Source organism: Cherax quadricarinatus, unplaced genomic scaffold (assembly GCF_038502225.1).
Source record: "Cherax quadricarinatus isolate ZL_2023a unplaced genomic scaffold, ASM3850222v1 Contig497, whole genome shotgun sequence".
Taxonomy (NCBI): Eukaryota; Metazoa; Arthropoda; class Malacostraca; order Decapoda; family Parastacidae; genus Cherax; species Cherax quadricarinatus.
The window spans coordinates 119,174-133,750 of record NW_027195523.1 but is presented as its reverse complement, the minus strand read 5'-3'; the positions used below and the strand labels follow the sequence as shown (position 1 = coordinate 133,750).

General features: G+C 40.4%; 1 protein-coding gene across 1 annotated transcript in view; it reads right to left on the bottom strand.

Moving 5' to 3' along the window:
• Positions 1-206: 206 nt before the first annotated feature.
• Positions 207-14,577, bottom strand: part of LOC138851395 (echinoderm microtubule-associated protein-like 1) — a 125,478-nt gene continuing 111,107 nt past the window's right edge. Inside the window, exon 6 of the mRNA XM_070080471.1 lies at positions 207-1,062. Coding sequence (XP_069936572.1) covers positions 901-1,062 — 162 coding nt within the window. The 3' untranslated portion in view covers positions 207-900. The remainder of the gene's footprint in view (positions 1,063-14,577) is intronic.

Genomic DNA, 14,577 nt, shown 5'->3' with positions numbered 1-14,577 from the left:
CTCTTCACCACGCCAAGGAGCCCCCCTTGAAGAGGTATTTTATTCTAAAAAGAATGTGATATAATTGGTACAACTTGTAGCTACTTAGGGAAGCACACATCTCTCTGATGGGGTTGCAGGGCCTCGTTATCTGTTCATTCACTCAGTAAATAAAGTACATGCAGTTTCAGACTTCTGTAATGGTAACTCTCTAAAGTGAGATATTTTGTTGTGATCTATTAATGATACAAGACAGAAATAGTCCCATTTTCATTAACAATTTGCAGATTTTTTGTAATTTCCTCCAACCACTAAGTTAAAACTTAATCATCAAATCATAACTATTTACCAGTATTGTACTCATTTATGCTTCTCTATATCCCATTATTTATGTACCCCTTAATAATTAGGAAGACTAAATCACTAACAATGTATGCTAAACTGATGATTAAATTTATATTTCAAAAAATACAATAGTATATTCAAAAGTATTTTGTTTTTTTTAGCTTTCCAGAATGGTGATCTTGCTTTAACCTTGCTCAAATATACAATACCAAATCATATTCACAACCATATAACCAATCTGCACCACACATTGATCCTATACAGAAACTAGAAATTTTAATATTTAAACATTATATCCATAAATTTAAAATATTGTTTTTCCTCAAACCAAAGGGCCATTTCCTCTTTAAAAACAGTCTATTCAACATTAATAAAAAATATTACTTTATTTCAAAAAACTAATACTTGCTCTGCCATCTAACACATCACTATTTACAACCATGTATAGAAAAAATTGAACATTGTTCATCCATCTTCAAAAATAATCACTTTATCATGTGAATTATATAAAAATCTTTGAACTCTTGCTTTGCAAGAATCACTTTTCCTTCATCTTCCTAGTTTCTCCTGTTCTCTTCAGTGTTGTGAGGAGGAGGAGGAGGAAGAAGAGGTAGCAGACACTACCCATTGCATTACAGCTGTGTCTCTTCCACCAGTAGAGATGAGTCTGGAGTCATCATGAAGGAAGCCAATAGCTGTCACATGACTGCTGTGACCGCCATACTCCAGACATCGTGCCTGTGACACAAGTAAGATGAAGAGAAAACTTTTAATAAAATAGAATGCAACTGTACGAATCATCCCTGCTCGGTTAATGTAAAAATCCTTAAACCATGAGTGATATACCCAGCATTCGGGGACAATCTCACTGCTCAACAAACATTAGTACTGTATATATCACTAGTGATGCCTTTCATTCCTACAACAAGTATAATAGGGACTGGTGAATGGTTAGACTACCAAGCTAGTTTTATGTGAAAAGATGCCAAGTATATTTTTTGTGGCCTCCAATGGTATTACTGTATGACGGACCATTAGTTAAGACATAAAACTAACAGTGCTACTCTTAATAGTACTAATTTTAAAATTAATAAAAGAATACAAATGTATAACAAATAACAATAGGTACCTTGAAAAAATCCACTTCTTGATAAAACTGCACTAAACAGGAAGCTGATGGATGTGCATGCATACGCACATGCACACACATATGCCCATATACCACAGATTAATGCATTGACAACATACCCGAGAAAATAAAAAAAAAAGGGGGGGGGGGGAGGGTTAGTGTGTGTGAGGAAGAAAAGGGATAGAGTAAGGGCAGTGGGTTAAGAATATGACATTATAGCTTGTAATGTGACTGACAGTCTCTCCTCCCTCCACTAAAGTAAATTACTAGCCTTTAAGTATAGATCATAACAAAGTTGTACAGCGAATTCAGAGATGTTGAAGTGGGTGATAGTTATGCATTCAGCATACCAGACAAAATTAATGTCTTTTCTCCTTCCACTAGCCTCTAAATGGCAAGACAAATAATCACTGCTTGGTGCTTGGAGGATTACGTAGATGGCTTAGAGACATCTGATTAGAGTGAAATGAACTGCGACTAAATACAGTGGACCCTCGACTTACAAAGACCTCATCTAACGATAAAATCAACTTACGAAGTATTTCAGCGTAAAAAAATTTCCCCGACCAACGAAGAAAAACTCGATTTACATCATTTGTCCCAAACGCGGCCCATCTGGCCAGAGCGCCTCAGTTCAGCTAGTGCCATTGTTTACAAGCCAGGGCAGATGGTTGCACGTATACATTCAATAAATTTTGTATTATTCCATTGTTTTTAGTGCTTGTAACTGCTAAATAAGCCACCATGGGCCCAAAGAAAGCTTCTAGTGCCAACCCTGTGGTAAAAAGGGCGAGAAATACTATCGAAATACTATTGTTCCACAGTCATTTGCTGCTCCACCACTGTCAGCTGTTGCTGCACCATGGTCAGCTGCTGCTGCACCACGGTCAGCTGCTGCTGCACCACAGTCAGCTGCTGCTGCACCACCGTCAGCTGCTGCTGCACCACCGTCAGCTGCTGCTGCACCACCGTCAGGTGCTGCTGCACCACCGTCAGCTGCTGCTGCACCACCGTCAGCTGCTGCTGCACCACCGTCAGGTGCTGCTGCACCACCGTCAGCTGCTGCTGCACCACCGTCAGCTGCTGCTGCACCACCGTCAGCTGCTGCTGCACCACCGTCAGCTGCTGCTGCACCACCGTCAGCTGCTGCTGCACCACCGTCAGCTGCTGCTGCACCACCGTCAGCTGCTGCTGCACCACCGTCAGCTGCTGCTGCACCACCGTCAGCTGCTGCTGCACCACCGTCAGCTGCTGCTGCACCACCGTCAGCTGCTGCTGCACCACCGTCAGCTGCTGCTGCACCACCGTCAGCTGCTGCTGCACCACCGTCAGCTGCTGCTGCACCACCATCAGCTGCTGCTGCACCACCATCAGCTGCTGCTGTACCACGGTCAGCTGCTGCTGCACCACGGTCAGCTGCTGCTGCACCACTGTCAGCTGCTGCTGCACCACCGTCAGCTGCTGCTGTACCACGGTCAGCTGCTGCTGCACCACCGTCAGCTGCTGCTGCACCACCGTCAGCTGCTGCTGCACCACCGTCAGCTGCTGCTGCACCACCGTCAGCTGCTGCTGCACCACCGTCAGCTGCTGCTGCACCACCGTCAGCTGCTGCTGCACCACCGTCAGCTGCTGCTGCACCACCATCAGCTGTACTACTCAAAGGTGTGGAGAGACTGTTGTTGGTGTGGCATAACGAGAAACAATTACCAAGAAACAATTAACCCCAGAGGATTAGCCACCCAGGATAACCCAAGAAAGTCGGTGTGTCACCAAGGACTGTCTAACTTACTTCCAGTGGGGTCCTTAATCTTGTCCCCCAGGATGCAACCCACACTAGTCGACTAACACCCAGGTGAACAGGAAAAAATGCCTGGAACTAGTGCTGATATTGGTGAATTTAAGGCCTGCAAAGGTTGGTTTTTGAAATTTAAGAATTGTAGTGGCATATACAGTGTGATAAGGCATGGTGAAGCTGAAAAATTCCAACCCCAGCAAGTGTTTAATTGTAACGAAACAGACCTGTTCTGGAAGAAAATGCCAAACAGGGCCTACATTACTCAGGAGAAAAAGGCACTCCCGGGACACAAGCCTGTGAAAGACAGGCTAAGTCTCATGTTTTCTTGTAATGCTAGTGGGGATTGCAAAGTGAAGCCTTTACTCATGTATCACTTTGAAAATCCCAGAGTGTTCGAGAAAAGCAGTGTCTCATCACTCATCACTACATCTTCAGTAAAGGTAAGTGTCATTTATTCTTCATTTAGTACAGTATATTTTGCATGTATCCTTCTTTTTCTGTGCAGGAAACTGTATATTTCATGTGGTAAAAAAATGTTTTTCCTACTTTTGGGTGTCGGGAATGGATTAATTGGATTTCCATTATTTCTTATGGGGAAAATTAATTCAACTAACGATAATTTCATCTAACGATGAGCTCTCTGGAGCAGATTAATATCATAAGTCGAGTGTCCACTGTTTGTTCAATAACCATGATAACATTATGCATTAAGCTCTACTTTCATTGGGAAATTGTTCCCATCCCTCCTACATAACCTAATCTGAGCCTGCCATACCCACCCACCCTCCCTCCCTACCTTCCTTCCACCCACACACCCACCCTCCCTCCCTCCCTCTCTCTCTCTCTCTTTCTCTCTACCTCCCTCCCTCCCTCTCTCTCTCTCTCTCTCTCTCTCTCTCTCTCCCTCCCTCTCTCTCCCTCCCTCTCTCTCTCCCTCTCTCCCTCTCTCTCTCTCTCTCCCTCCCTCCCACACTCCCTCCCTCCCTCTCTCTCCTCTCCCCTCTTTCTCTCTCTCTCTCTCTCTCTCCCTCTCTCTCTCTCCCTCCCTCTCTCTCTCCCTCCCTCTCTCTCTCTCTCCCTCTCTCTATCCATCTCTCTCTCTCCCTCCCTCCCTCTCTCTCTCTCTCTATAATGTTTATTATGTCATATAAGATGAATTATCCTAGATAAATAAGCTTTAGAGTTGATATTAGTGTCACATTGAAGGACTATCTTGTCCTGTCTCCCAATACACTCTCCTGCTGCCACCACAATTCCTAACATAAGCCAGAAACAGACCTCTCTGGAACACTTTTTTTGAGCAACAGGGGTCCAGTGACTCTCAAGTTTGTCCGAGTGGTATTAAAAAACAAAGAAGAGAAGTAACCCCGGAAAACGACTTGGTACCTGAAGTCTTTATGGAAGGGGATTCCTCTTCCAAACAGTAATTTCTCCATCCTCTCCCCTCCTCCCATCTTCAATACAATACACTAGGAAGAGTCTTTAATAAAGGTAAGTGTTATGTTATTAATGTTTTATTCTTCATGTCTCTGTTTTCTGTGTAGGTAAATATATATTTCATGTAAAAAAATATTTTTTAATACTTTTGGGTGTCTAGAATGGATTAATTAGATTTACATTATTTCTCATGGGGAAAATGAATTTGGAAATCATCAAATTCGGCTTTAGTCACACTCTCTAGAACGGATTAATTACGATAACCGAGGGTCCACTGTACAAGGGAACCATGCAAGCTCCACTCCAATTCTTTGATACTTTCCCTTCTTTCATGTATATACTGAACACACCAACCACTTCAGCAATATATCTCCACCTGCTTTAAACATCTGCCTTAATCCCATACAACCCAGCTGCTTTACCCCCTTTTCATTCTGCCCACTGCCTTACATGCTTTCCACCTCATGCTCCTCCTTGCTTCTATATGATATTATCACTCCCTGCCCCAGGCATGAAATTCCCACCTCTTCATCACTAATACTAATTTGATCTTCCAAATTAAGTTCTTAATTCACAACAAATTTTGCTAATAAAGATTTGCCCATTCTCTAACTGGCACTCCATCACCATTTTTTTTAACCTCCCTCTTCATATACTCTGCCATCCATCCATTGTTTTTACTTTGCAAAAACGTCTCTTATGCTAATTTTTTTCCTTACTACCCTCTTTACCTCATCATGCCACCAATCATTCCTCTTCCATCACCCACTCTGTTATACCCACAAACTTCTGCTGTACACTCTAGCAATGCATTCCTCAACTTACCCCATAACTTCCCCATATTTCTTGTATAGTAGGGCCCCACTTTACAGTGTTTTGCTTACGGCATTCTGTTAATAATGACATTGCAAATTATAACCAAAACTCACTATACGGCTCCCCCCAAATGACTTTCTAATACGGTCACTGCGCTCCACCCAGTTGGTTTACATTCTCCCTAAGCTCTGTAAGCACCACATCTCTCCAATATGTCTGGAAACTCCAAAATTTCAAGTGCTTTTAAAAGTTATTTTGTATCTTATATTTACTCTGATAATTATACTTATGTATACCTGTACCTAAATAAATTTACACACTGTGCTGGTGTGCAGGTACACATTAAAATCAGTAAGAGTATCTTATGTCTCAAGATGCCATATTAGTAATGATAATAATAATACTCAATAATAATCACTGAATCTCATTAAATGTCGTATATTACATCAATATACACATTTTCATTAATCCAGCTATAATATTTTTTTCAAAATTATATAATAAACACGATACATAACATATAAAGATGATAAATACACCCCACAGTAGAATAAATTAACATAAATATGAGATGCAGTAGCCAGATGACTTGTACGAGTGACTGCAAGAATAACATTTTCTCTAGTCCAACATCAGAGAAAATGTGTTACTGGGGGTAACTGTAGAAAACTGTTCCTTTCGTATGCCTTCACTCACAGCATCATTTCTTCTAAAAATGGTGTTACATGAGAATGGGAGTGTTCCTCTTTATTTATTCTACTGCATCAACATAGAGACAACTTGTACACAATGTAACTTGTACACAAACCAGACGTGTTCGCCTGGTTTGTTTACAAAACTCGCATACGCCTGGTTTGTTTACATAGCTCCATGAGAGTCCTCTCTCATGTGCTCATTCTCTCCTTCTCTCATTTATATGTTTTATCTCATTTACTCACCTCTCACCCTACATTAAAACTACAAATATTTTAAAGTAATGAGTGAACTGTATATGCATTTTATTGCTCTGGGATGCTTAAATGTCATAGAATATTATGTGTGGATGGGGTGGACTGGTATGGTAGCCTGGCTGGCTACCATACCAGTTTTGCTTTACGGCGTTTTGCTTTACGGCGTTTTGCTAATACGGTCGTTTCAAATTATGACCAAAACTCGCTATACGGCTCCCCCCACCTGACTTTCTAATAGTCACCGTGCCCCACCCGGTTTGTTTACATTCTCTGTGAGATCCGTAAGCACTAAGTCTCTCCATTATGTCCAGAAACTCCAAAATTTCAAGTCTTTTAAAAAGTTATTTCATATTTTATATATACTCTGATAATTATACTTATGTATACCTGTACCTAAATAAACTTACATACTGTGCTGGCATGCAGGTACACATTAAAATCAGTAAGAGTGTCTTATATCTCGAGACGTCATATTAGTAATGATGATAATAATCACCGAGTCTCATTTAAATGTCATATATTACGTTAATATACACATTTTCATTAATCCATCTATGATATTTTTTTCAAAATTATATAATAAACACGATGCATAACATATAAAGATGATAAATACACCCCACAGTAGAATAAATAAACAAATATGAGATGTGGTAGCCAGACGACTTGCACAAATGACCCCATATTAGAAAGGATAATAATAATAATAATAATAATAATAATAATAATTCTCCATGGGGAAGTGGAACAGAATTCTTCCTCCGTAAGCCATGCGTGTCGTAAGAGGCGACTAAAATGCCAGGAGCAAGGGGCTAGTAACCCCTTCTCCTGTATATATTACTAAATGTAAAAGGAGAAACTTTCGTTTTTCCTTTTGGGCCACCCCGCCTCGGTGGGATACGGCCGGTGTGTTGAAAGAAGAATAATAATAATAATAATAATAATAATAATAATCACCGAGTCTCATTAAATGTCGTATATTACGTTAATATACACATTTTAATTAATCTATCCATGATATTTTTTTTCAAAATTATATATTAAACACGATACATAACATATAAAGATGATATATACACCCCACAATAGAATAAATAAACATAAATATGAGATGTGGTAGCCAGATAACTTGTACAAATGATGGCAAGAATAACATTTTCTTTAGTCTAACATAAGAGAAAATGTGTTACTGGGGGTAAACTGTAGAAAATTATTCCTTTCATATGTAAGTTTATTCAGGTATACACAAATACAGTTACATAGATTATCATACATAACAGCATATGTGTAGAGAACTTAGGATAACCCAAAAAAGTCAGAGTGCCTTATTTCCACTGCCTTCACTCAGAGCGTCATTTCTTCTAAAAAACGTGTTACATGAGAATGGGAGTGTTCTTCTTTATTTATTCTACAGTATCAATGTAGAGACAACTTGTACACAAACCAGACATGTATACTTTGTTTGTTTACAAAACTTACATTCGCCTGGTTTGTTTACATAACTCTGCGCCTGTCCTCCCTCATGTATTCATTCTCTCTCTCTCTCTCTCTCTCTCTCTCATTTATTCGTTTTCTCTTGCTTACTCACCCCTGACCCTACATTAAGACTACAAATATTTTAAGGTAAGTAATGAGTGAACTGTATATGCATTTTATCGCTCTGGGATGCTTAATTGTAATAGAATATTATGTGTAGGTGGGGTGGCCTGGTATGGTAGCCCGGCTGACAACCATACATACCACACTTTATTTCTTACAATAAACACTACTCCTCCCACCCTAGAATAAGACTATAAATATTTTAAGGTAAGTAATGAGTGCACTATGTGTGTATTGTACTTTTTTATTGTTTTTTGATGCCTAGTTCTATTGCTAACTTAATATATGTTAGTGTAAACTTGTTATCTAGTATTTGTATGCATTTATAAGGGGGAAAAAAGGGGTGTTCCACTTTATGACGATTTCCGCTTTACGGCGGTAGCCTGGAACATAACCTGCCGTATAAGTGGGGCCCTTACTGTATACCACACTTGATTTCTTACAATAAATACTACTCATCTCACCCTAGATTAAGACTACAAATATTTTAAGATAAGTAATGAGTGCACTATGTATTTTACTTTTTTATTGTTTTTTAATGTCTAGTTCTATTGCTTAATATATGTTAGTGTAAACTTGTTATCTAGTATTTATATGCATTTATAATTGGAAAAAAAAGCTGTTCCACTTTAAGGCAATTTCCGCTTTATGGCGGTAGCCTGTGTTATGGGACTATGAGACCCAACACACATTGATGTATATAAGTAACAGTTACTCTGGAATACCTAATTATATTGAACTGATGGGGACAGAGCACTAAATGTCATATGGGCAGATCACCCTTATGGCTGTAAGGCAGCTGAGTCAAACCTGTTTTTCTCAATATAATAGGTTATACTATAGACACAAACACACAACTTAAATAAGTAGTTTATAAAGTTGTATTTCTTTTGTAAAAGTAAAATAAGGTGTGGTAGAGTTGTGGTAACTAGAGAATTGTGCTTGGCAACAGTCTTTTGTTGTTTTGATGGGCGTGGGAGGAGCTTAGCTAGGCTCCTCCCTCTCTCGCACTCTCATTGTTGGCTTCAAGCTGGTAGGACCTCTGGGTCCTTCTTTTTATTTTTTGGGCATTATGTGTACCCCAGAGGTGAGTTTTATACCTTAAGTTGTAGCCACCATACCCAGGGTGACTAAAGTGTGTCAAAACACTGGTTAGTCCAGAGATTAGTCAAGAAGAAAGAAGGGCAAATTGTTGAGATGCACCATGTGGGCTGTTCCTAGGAGAGCAGCTAGGGAGTGTGTAGACTTATGTTTTGTATACTGTATATTCTGTATATATCTATCTAGGATATATATTCCCTAGTTTTGTAACAGTAGTTTAAATAAGCTGTGAAGAGGGCTGGTGAAAGGATTTCAGAGAGACTGAGGATGATCAATTATGATTGAAAGTATTACCCTAGACTGATAAGGCCTTTATGTAAAAAGCTACCCCACACTAGAACATGTAGTGAGAACCTTACTGTCAAAGTATAAGGGGCAATAACATAACAGCCTAGAACCTAACTTGCCGTATAAGTGGGGCCCTACTGTACTTTTTCTGGCTTACCATTTACCCAACAGTTACTTACATCTTTCCAAAAGTGTCACATTCCTTAATTCATAAATTCTCATTTCTCTCTTACCCACTGCTACCAGTCTCCTTGTACTCCATCTACACTTCACTCTTACTTTAGCTACAACTAAATAATATTCTGATATACAGTGGAACCTCAAGTTTCCACTGCCCCAAGTTTTGGCCATTTTGAGTTTCAGTCACTTTTTTCGCCTAAATTTTGTCTCGAGTTTCAAACAGTACCTTGAGTTTCAGCCGCCGTGCCAGACCTGTCCACCTGCCTGCGCATCAGTCTGGCTCTGTTTCTCCTCGAGTGAACATTACCCTGCACATTCATCCAAACATTTCACAATAATCCATTGTTTTTTGTGCTTGTTGATTGAATGTGACTTCTACATAATTAACCATGGGCCCAAAAAAATTCCTAGTGCCAGCTCTTTGGTAAAGAAAGTGAGAAACACAATAGAACAGAAGAAAGAAATTGTTGAAAAATATGAAAGTGGTATGCGTGTGCTCCAGCTTGCCAGGATGTATGGCAAAAACAAACCAACAATTAGTTCCATCCTGGTGAAGAAAAAAGAAATCAAGGAAGCTGATGCTGTGAAAGGGGTAGATATGCTAACGAAAAATAGATCACAGATAATCGATGTTGAGAAGTTGTTGGTGGTGTGGATCAATGATAAACAATTAGCGGGAGATAGCATTTCATTGTTTCAGAGACGATCATTTGTGAAAAGGCGAGGCAGTTGCACATGGATCTCGTAAAGAAAATGCCTGGAACGAGTGCTGCTGTTAGTGAATTTAGGGCCAGCAGAGGCTGGTTTGACCACTTCAAGAAGCGTAATGACATGCACAGTGTTGTAGGCATGGAGAGGCTGCAAGTTCAGACAAACATGCAACTGAAAAATTTGTGCACGAATTCAAGGACTACGTAGAGGCTGAAGGATTCATCCCCCAACAAGTGTTCAGTTGTGATGAAACGGGTCTCTTTTGGAAGAAAATGCCAAAGAGGACCTACATCATGCAGGTAGAAAAGGCACTGCCAGGACACGAGCCTATGAAGGATAGGCTAACTGTTTTATTCTGTGCTAATACTAGTGGGGATTTCAAAGCGAAGCCTTTACTGGTGTATCACTCCGTAAGTCCCAAAGTGTTCAAGAAAAACAATGTCGTCAAGAGAAGATTGTGTATGATATGGAGGGCTAACAATAAGGCATGGATCACAAGGCAAATTTTCAATGACTGGGTCTATGAAGTGTTTGGCCTGAGTGTGAAAAATACCTCCAGGAAAATAAATTGCCACTCAAGTGCCTCCTGGTACTGGACAATGTTCCTACTCATCCTCCAAACTTGGTAGACCAGGTGTTTATGGACCAGGTGTTTTATAACAGTGAAGTTCTTGCCTCCTAACATCACTCCTCTCATCCAGACCATGGACCTGAAGGTCATTTCAAACTTCAAAAAACTGTACCCAAAAACAGTGTTTCAAAGGTGCTTTGAAGTGACCTCGGACACTGAATTGACCCTAAGAGTGTTCTGGAGGAATCACTTCAATATCTACAACTACATAAGCCTTATAGGTAAGGCTTGGCAGGGAGTGACTTCCAGGACTTTGAACTCTGCTTGGGGAAAACTATGGCCAGATTGTGTCTAAGGGAAGGATTTTGAAGGGTTTGAGGCTGACCCTGTTGACCCTATGCCTGTTATGGAATCTATTGTGTCTTTGAGGATGTCCAAAGGGTTGGAGGTGAGTGACCAATATTGTGGAAGAATTGGTGGAGGACCACAGGGAAGACCTAACCACTGACGAGCTGCAAGACCTTCATCTGGACCAGCAACCGACTACAGCTGAGGAACTTGCTTCAGAGAAGGAGGAAGAGGGAGGGAAGGAGATGCCTTCTTCAGAGATTAAGGAGATTTGTGCAATGTGGAGTACAGTGCAAGCTTTTGCTGAGAAATATTACCCTGAGCAAGCTGAAACAAGCCATGTTCAGTGACAAAACCATGTCCCATTTCAGACAACTGCTAAAGAGGCACCAGAAACAGACTTCTCTGGACAGCTTTTTTGTGTGACAGGGGTCCAGCGACTCTCAAGCTGGTCCTAGTGCCATTAAAAAACAAAGGGAAGTAACCCTGGATAGGGACTTGATACCTGAGGTCCTTATGGAGGGGGATTACCCTTCCAAATAATAATCAGTCCTCCCTCTCTCCTCCCTGTCTTCCATATGCCAACAAGAGTCTTCAAAAAAGGTATATAAATGTGATTTTAAATGTTTATTTATCTACTTCATTAGTCATTTAAGTACTATATGTATTTATAACTGTTATGTGTTTGTAAAACTATAGTTATTCTTTAAAAAATGTATTTTTTTTTTTTAATATTTTTGAGTGTCTGGACCGGATTAATTGGATTTACATTATTTCTTATGGGAAATACTGATCTGACTTTCGAACAATTTGAGTTTTGGCCGAGCTTCTGGAACGGATTACAGCCGAAACTCGAAGTTCCACTGTATGTCACTCTAAAAACAAGCATATACATAACTCTACCCATTCACCTTTTCTCTAAATACAAAGTCTAACAAAATACAAAGTCTAACAAACTGTTATTACTAAACCCTAGATCATGTTTCATACTTATTTTTTCTCTTTCTCAAAATAATTTTTTTCACATAACAGCCAAGAGCCATCTCCCACCGAGGCAGGGTGACCCCAAAAAAAAAGAAACAAAGGTTTTTATTTTTTTCACTTAAAAATCTTTGAAAGGGTTCTAATTAGCAAGATCGCCAGCCATCTTTAAACCCATCAATTACACAACCCAGGGCAACATGGGTTTAGAACAGGTCGCTCCTGTCTGTCTCAACTATTGGATCACTATGACAAGGTCCTAGATGCACTAGAAGACAAAAAGAATGCAGATGTAATATATACAGACTTTGCAAAAGCCTTCGACAAGTGTGACCATAGCGTAATAGCGCACAAAATGCGTGCTAAAGGAATAACAGGAAAAGTTGGTAGATGGATCTATAATTTCCTCACAAACAGAACACAAAGAGTAGTAGTCAATAGAATAAAGTCCGAGGCAGCTACGGTGAAAAACTCTGTTTCACAAGGCACAGTACTCTCTCCCATCTTGTTTCTCATCCTCATATCTGACATAGACAAGGATGTCAGCCACAGCACTGTGTCTTCCTTTGCAGATGACACCCGAATCTGCATGACAGTGTCTTCCATTGCAGACACTGCAAGGCTCCAGGCAGACATCAACCAAATCTTTCAGTGGGCTGCAGAAAACAATATGAAGTTCAACGATGAGAAACTTCAATTACTCAGATATGGTAAATGCGAGGAAATTAAATCTTCATCAGAGTACAAAACAAATTCTGGCCACAAAATAGAGCGAAACACCAACGTCAAAGACCTGGGAGTGATCATGTCAGAGGATCTCACCTTCAAGGACCATAACATTGTATCAATCGCAGCTGCTAGAAAAATGACAGGATGGATAATGAGAACCTTCAAAACTAGGGAGGCCAAGCCCATGATGACACTCTTCAGGTCACTTGTTCTATCTAGGCTGGAATATTGCTGCACACTAACAGCACCTTTCAAGGCAGGTGAAATTGCTGACCTAGAAAATGTACAGAGAACCTTCACAGCGCGCATAACGGAGATAAAACACCTCAATTACTGGGAGCGCTTGAAGTTCCTGAACCTGTATTCCCTGGAATGCAGGCGGGAGAGATACATGATTATACAGTGGACCCCCGGTTAACGAACTTTTTTCATTCCAGTAGTATGTTCAGGTGCCAGTACTGACCGAATTTTTCCCATAAGGAATATTGTGAAGTAGATTAATCCATTTCAGACCCCCAAACATACACGTACAAATGCACTTACATAAATACACTTACATAATTGGTCGCATTTGGAGGTGATCGTTAAGCGGGGGTCCACTGTATACACCTGGAAAATCCTAGAAGGACTAGTACCGAACTTGCACACGAAAATCACTCACAACGACAGCAAAAGACTTGGCAGACGATGCAACATCCCCCAATGAAAAGCAGGGGTGTCACTAGCACGTTAAGAGACAATACAATAAGTGTCAGGGGCCCGAGACTGTTCAACTGCCTCCAAGCATACATAAGGGGAATTACCAATAGACCCCTGGCAGCCTTCAAGCTGGCACTGGACAAGCACCTAAAGTCGGTACCTGACCAGCCGGGCTGTGGCTCGTATGTTGGTTTGTGTGCAGCCAGCAGTAACAGCCTGGTTGATCAGGCTCTGATCCACCAGGAGGCCTGGTCACAGACCGGGCCGCGGGGGCGTTGACCCCCAGAACTCTCTCCAGGTAAACTCCAGGTAGTAATTTATACAGGAGAAGGGGTTACTAGCCCCTTGCTCCTGACATTTTAGCTGCCTCTCATGACACACATGGCTTACGGAGGAAGGAGATAAATAATTATTACCTATTGTTAAACACTTCCACACACAACTTGGTTAAGGGGCATCTATTTTCATTTACTATTGGCATTCTAAACTTGTATACCTACTATACCATCTATAACTGCCTCAACCACTATCATTTAGGTCTCCTCCAATGACCATTCTCTCACTTTGCTCAAAACTCCTTAAACATTCACTTAACACCTCCCAAAATCTCTTCTACACACATTTCCACCAGATGCATACACGCTTACTACAACCTTTATTCTATCTCACCTAATTCTTGAGTTTATACATCTATAATACTTCATGTCTTTCCACAACTGATCATTTAATATTACTGCTACACCTTCCTTAGCTCTGTTTCTCTCAGATACATCTAACTTAATCCCATTTACCTCTCCCATTAAAATTCTTCCACACCTTAGTGCTAGGACATACAGCTTTTCATTCATGACATTAACAATTAATTCTTACCTGTATTACAACCATACACATTAACACACACACACAGGCATTTCAGTAG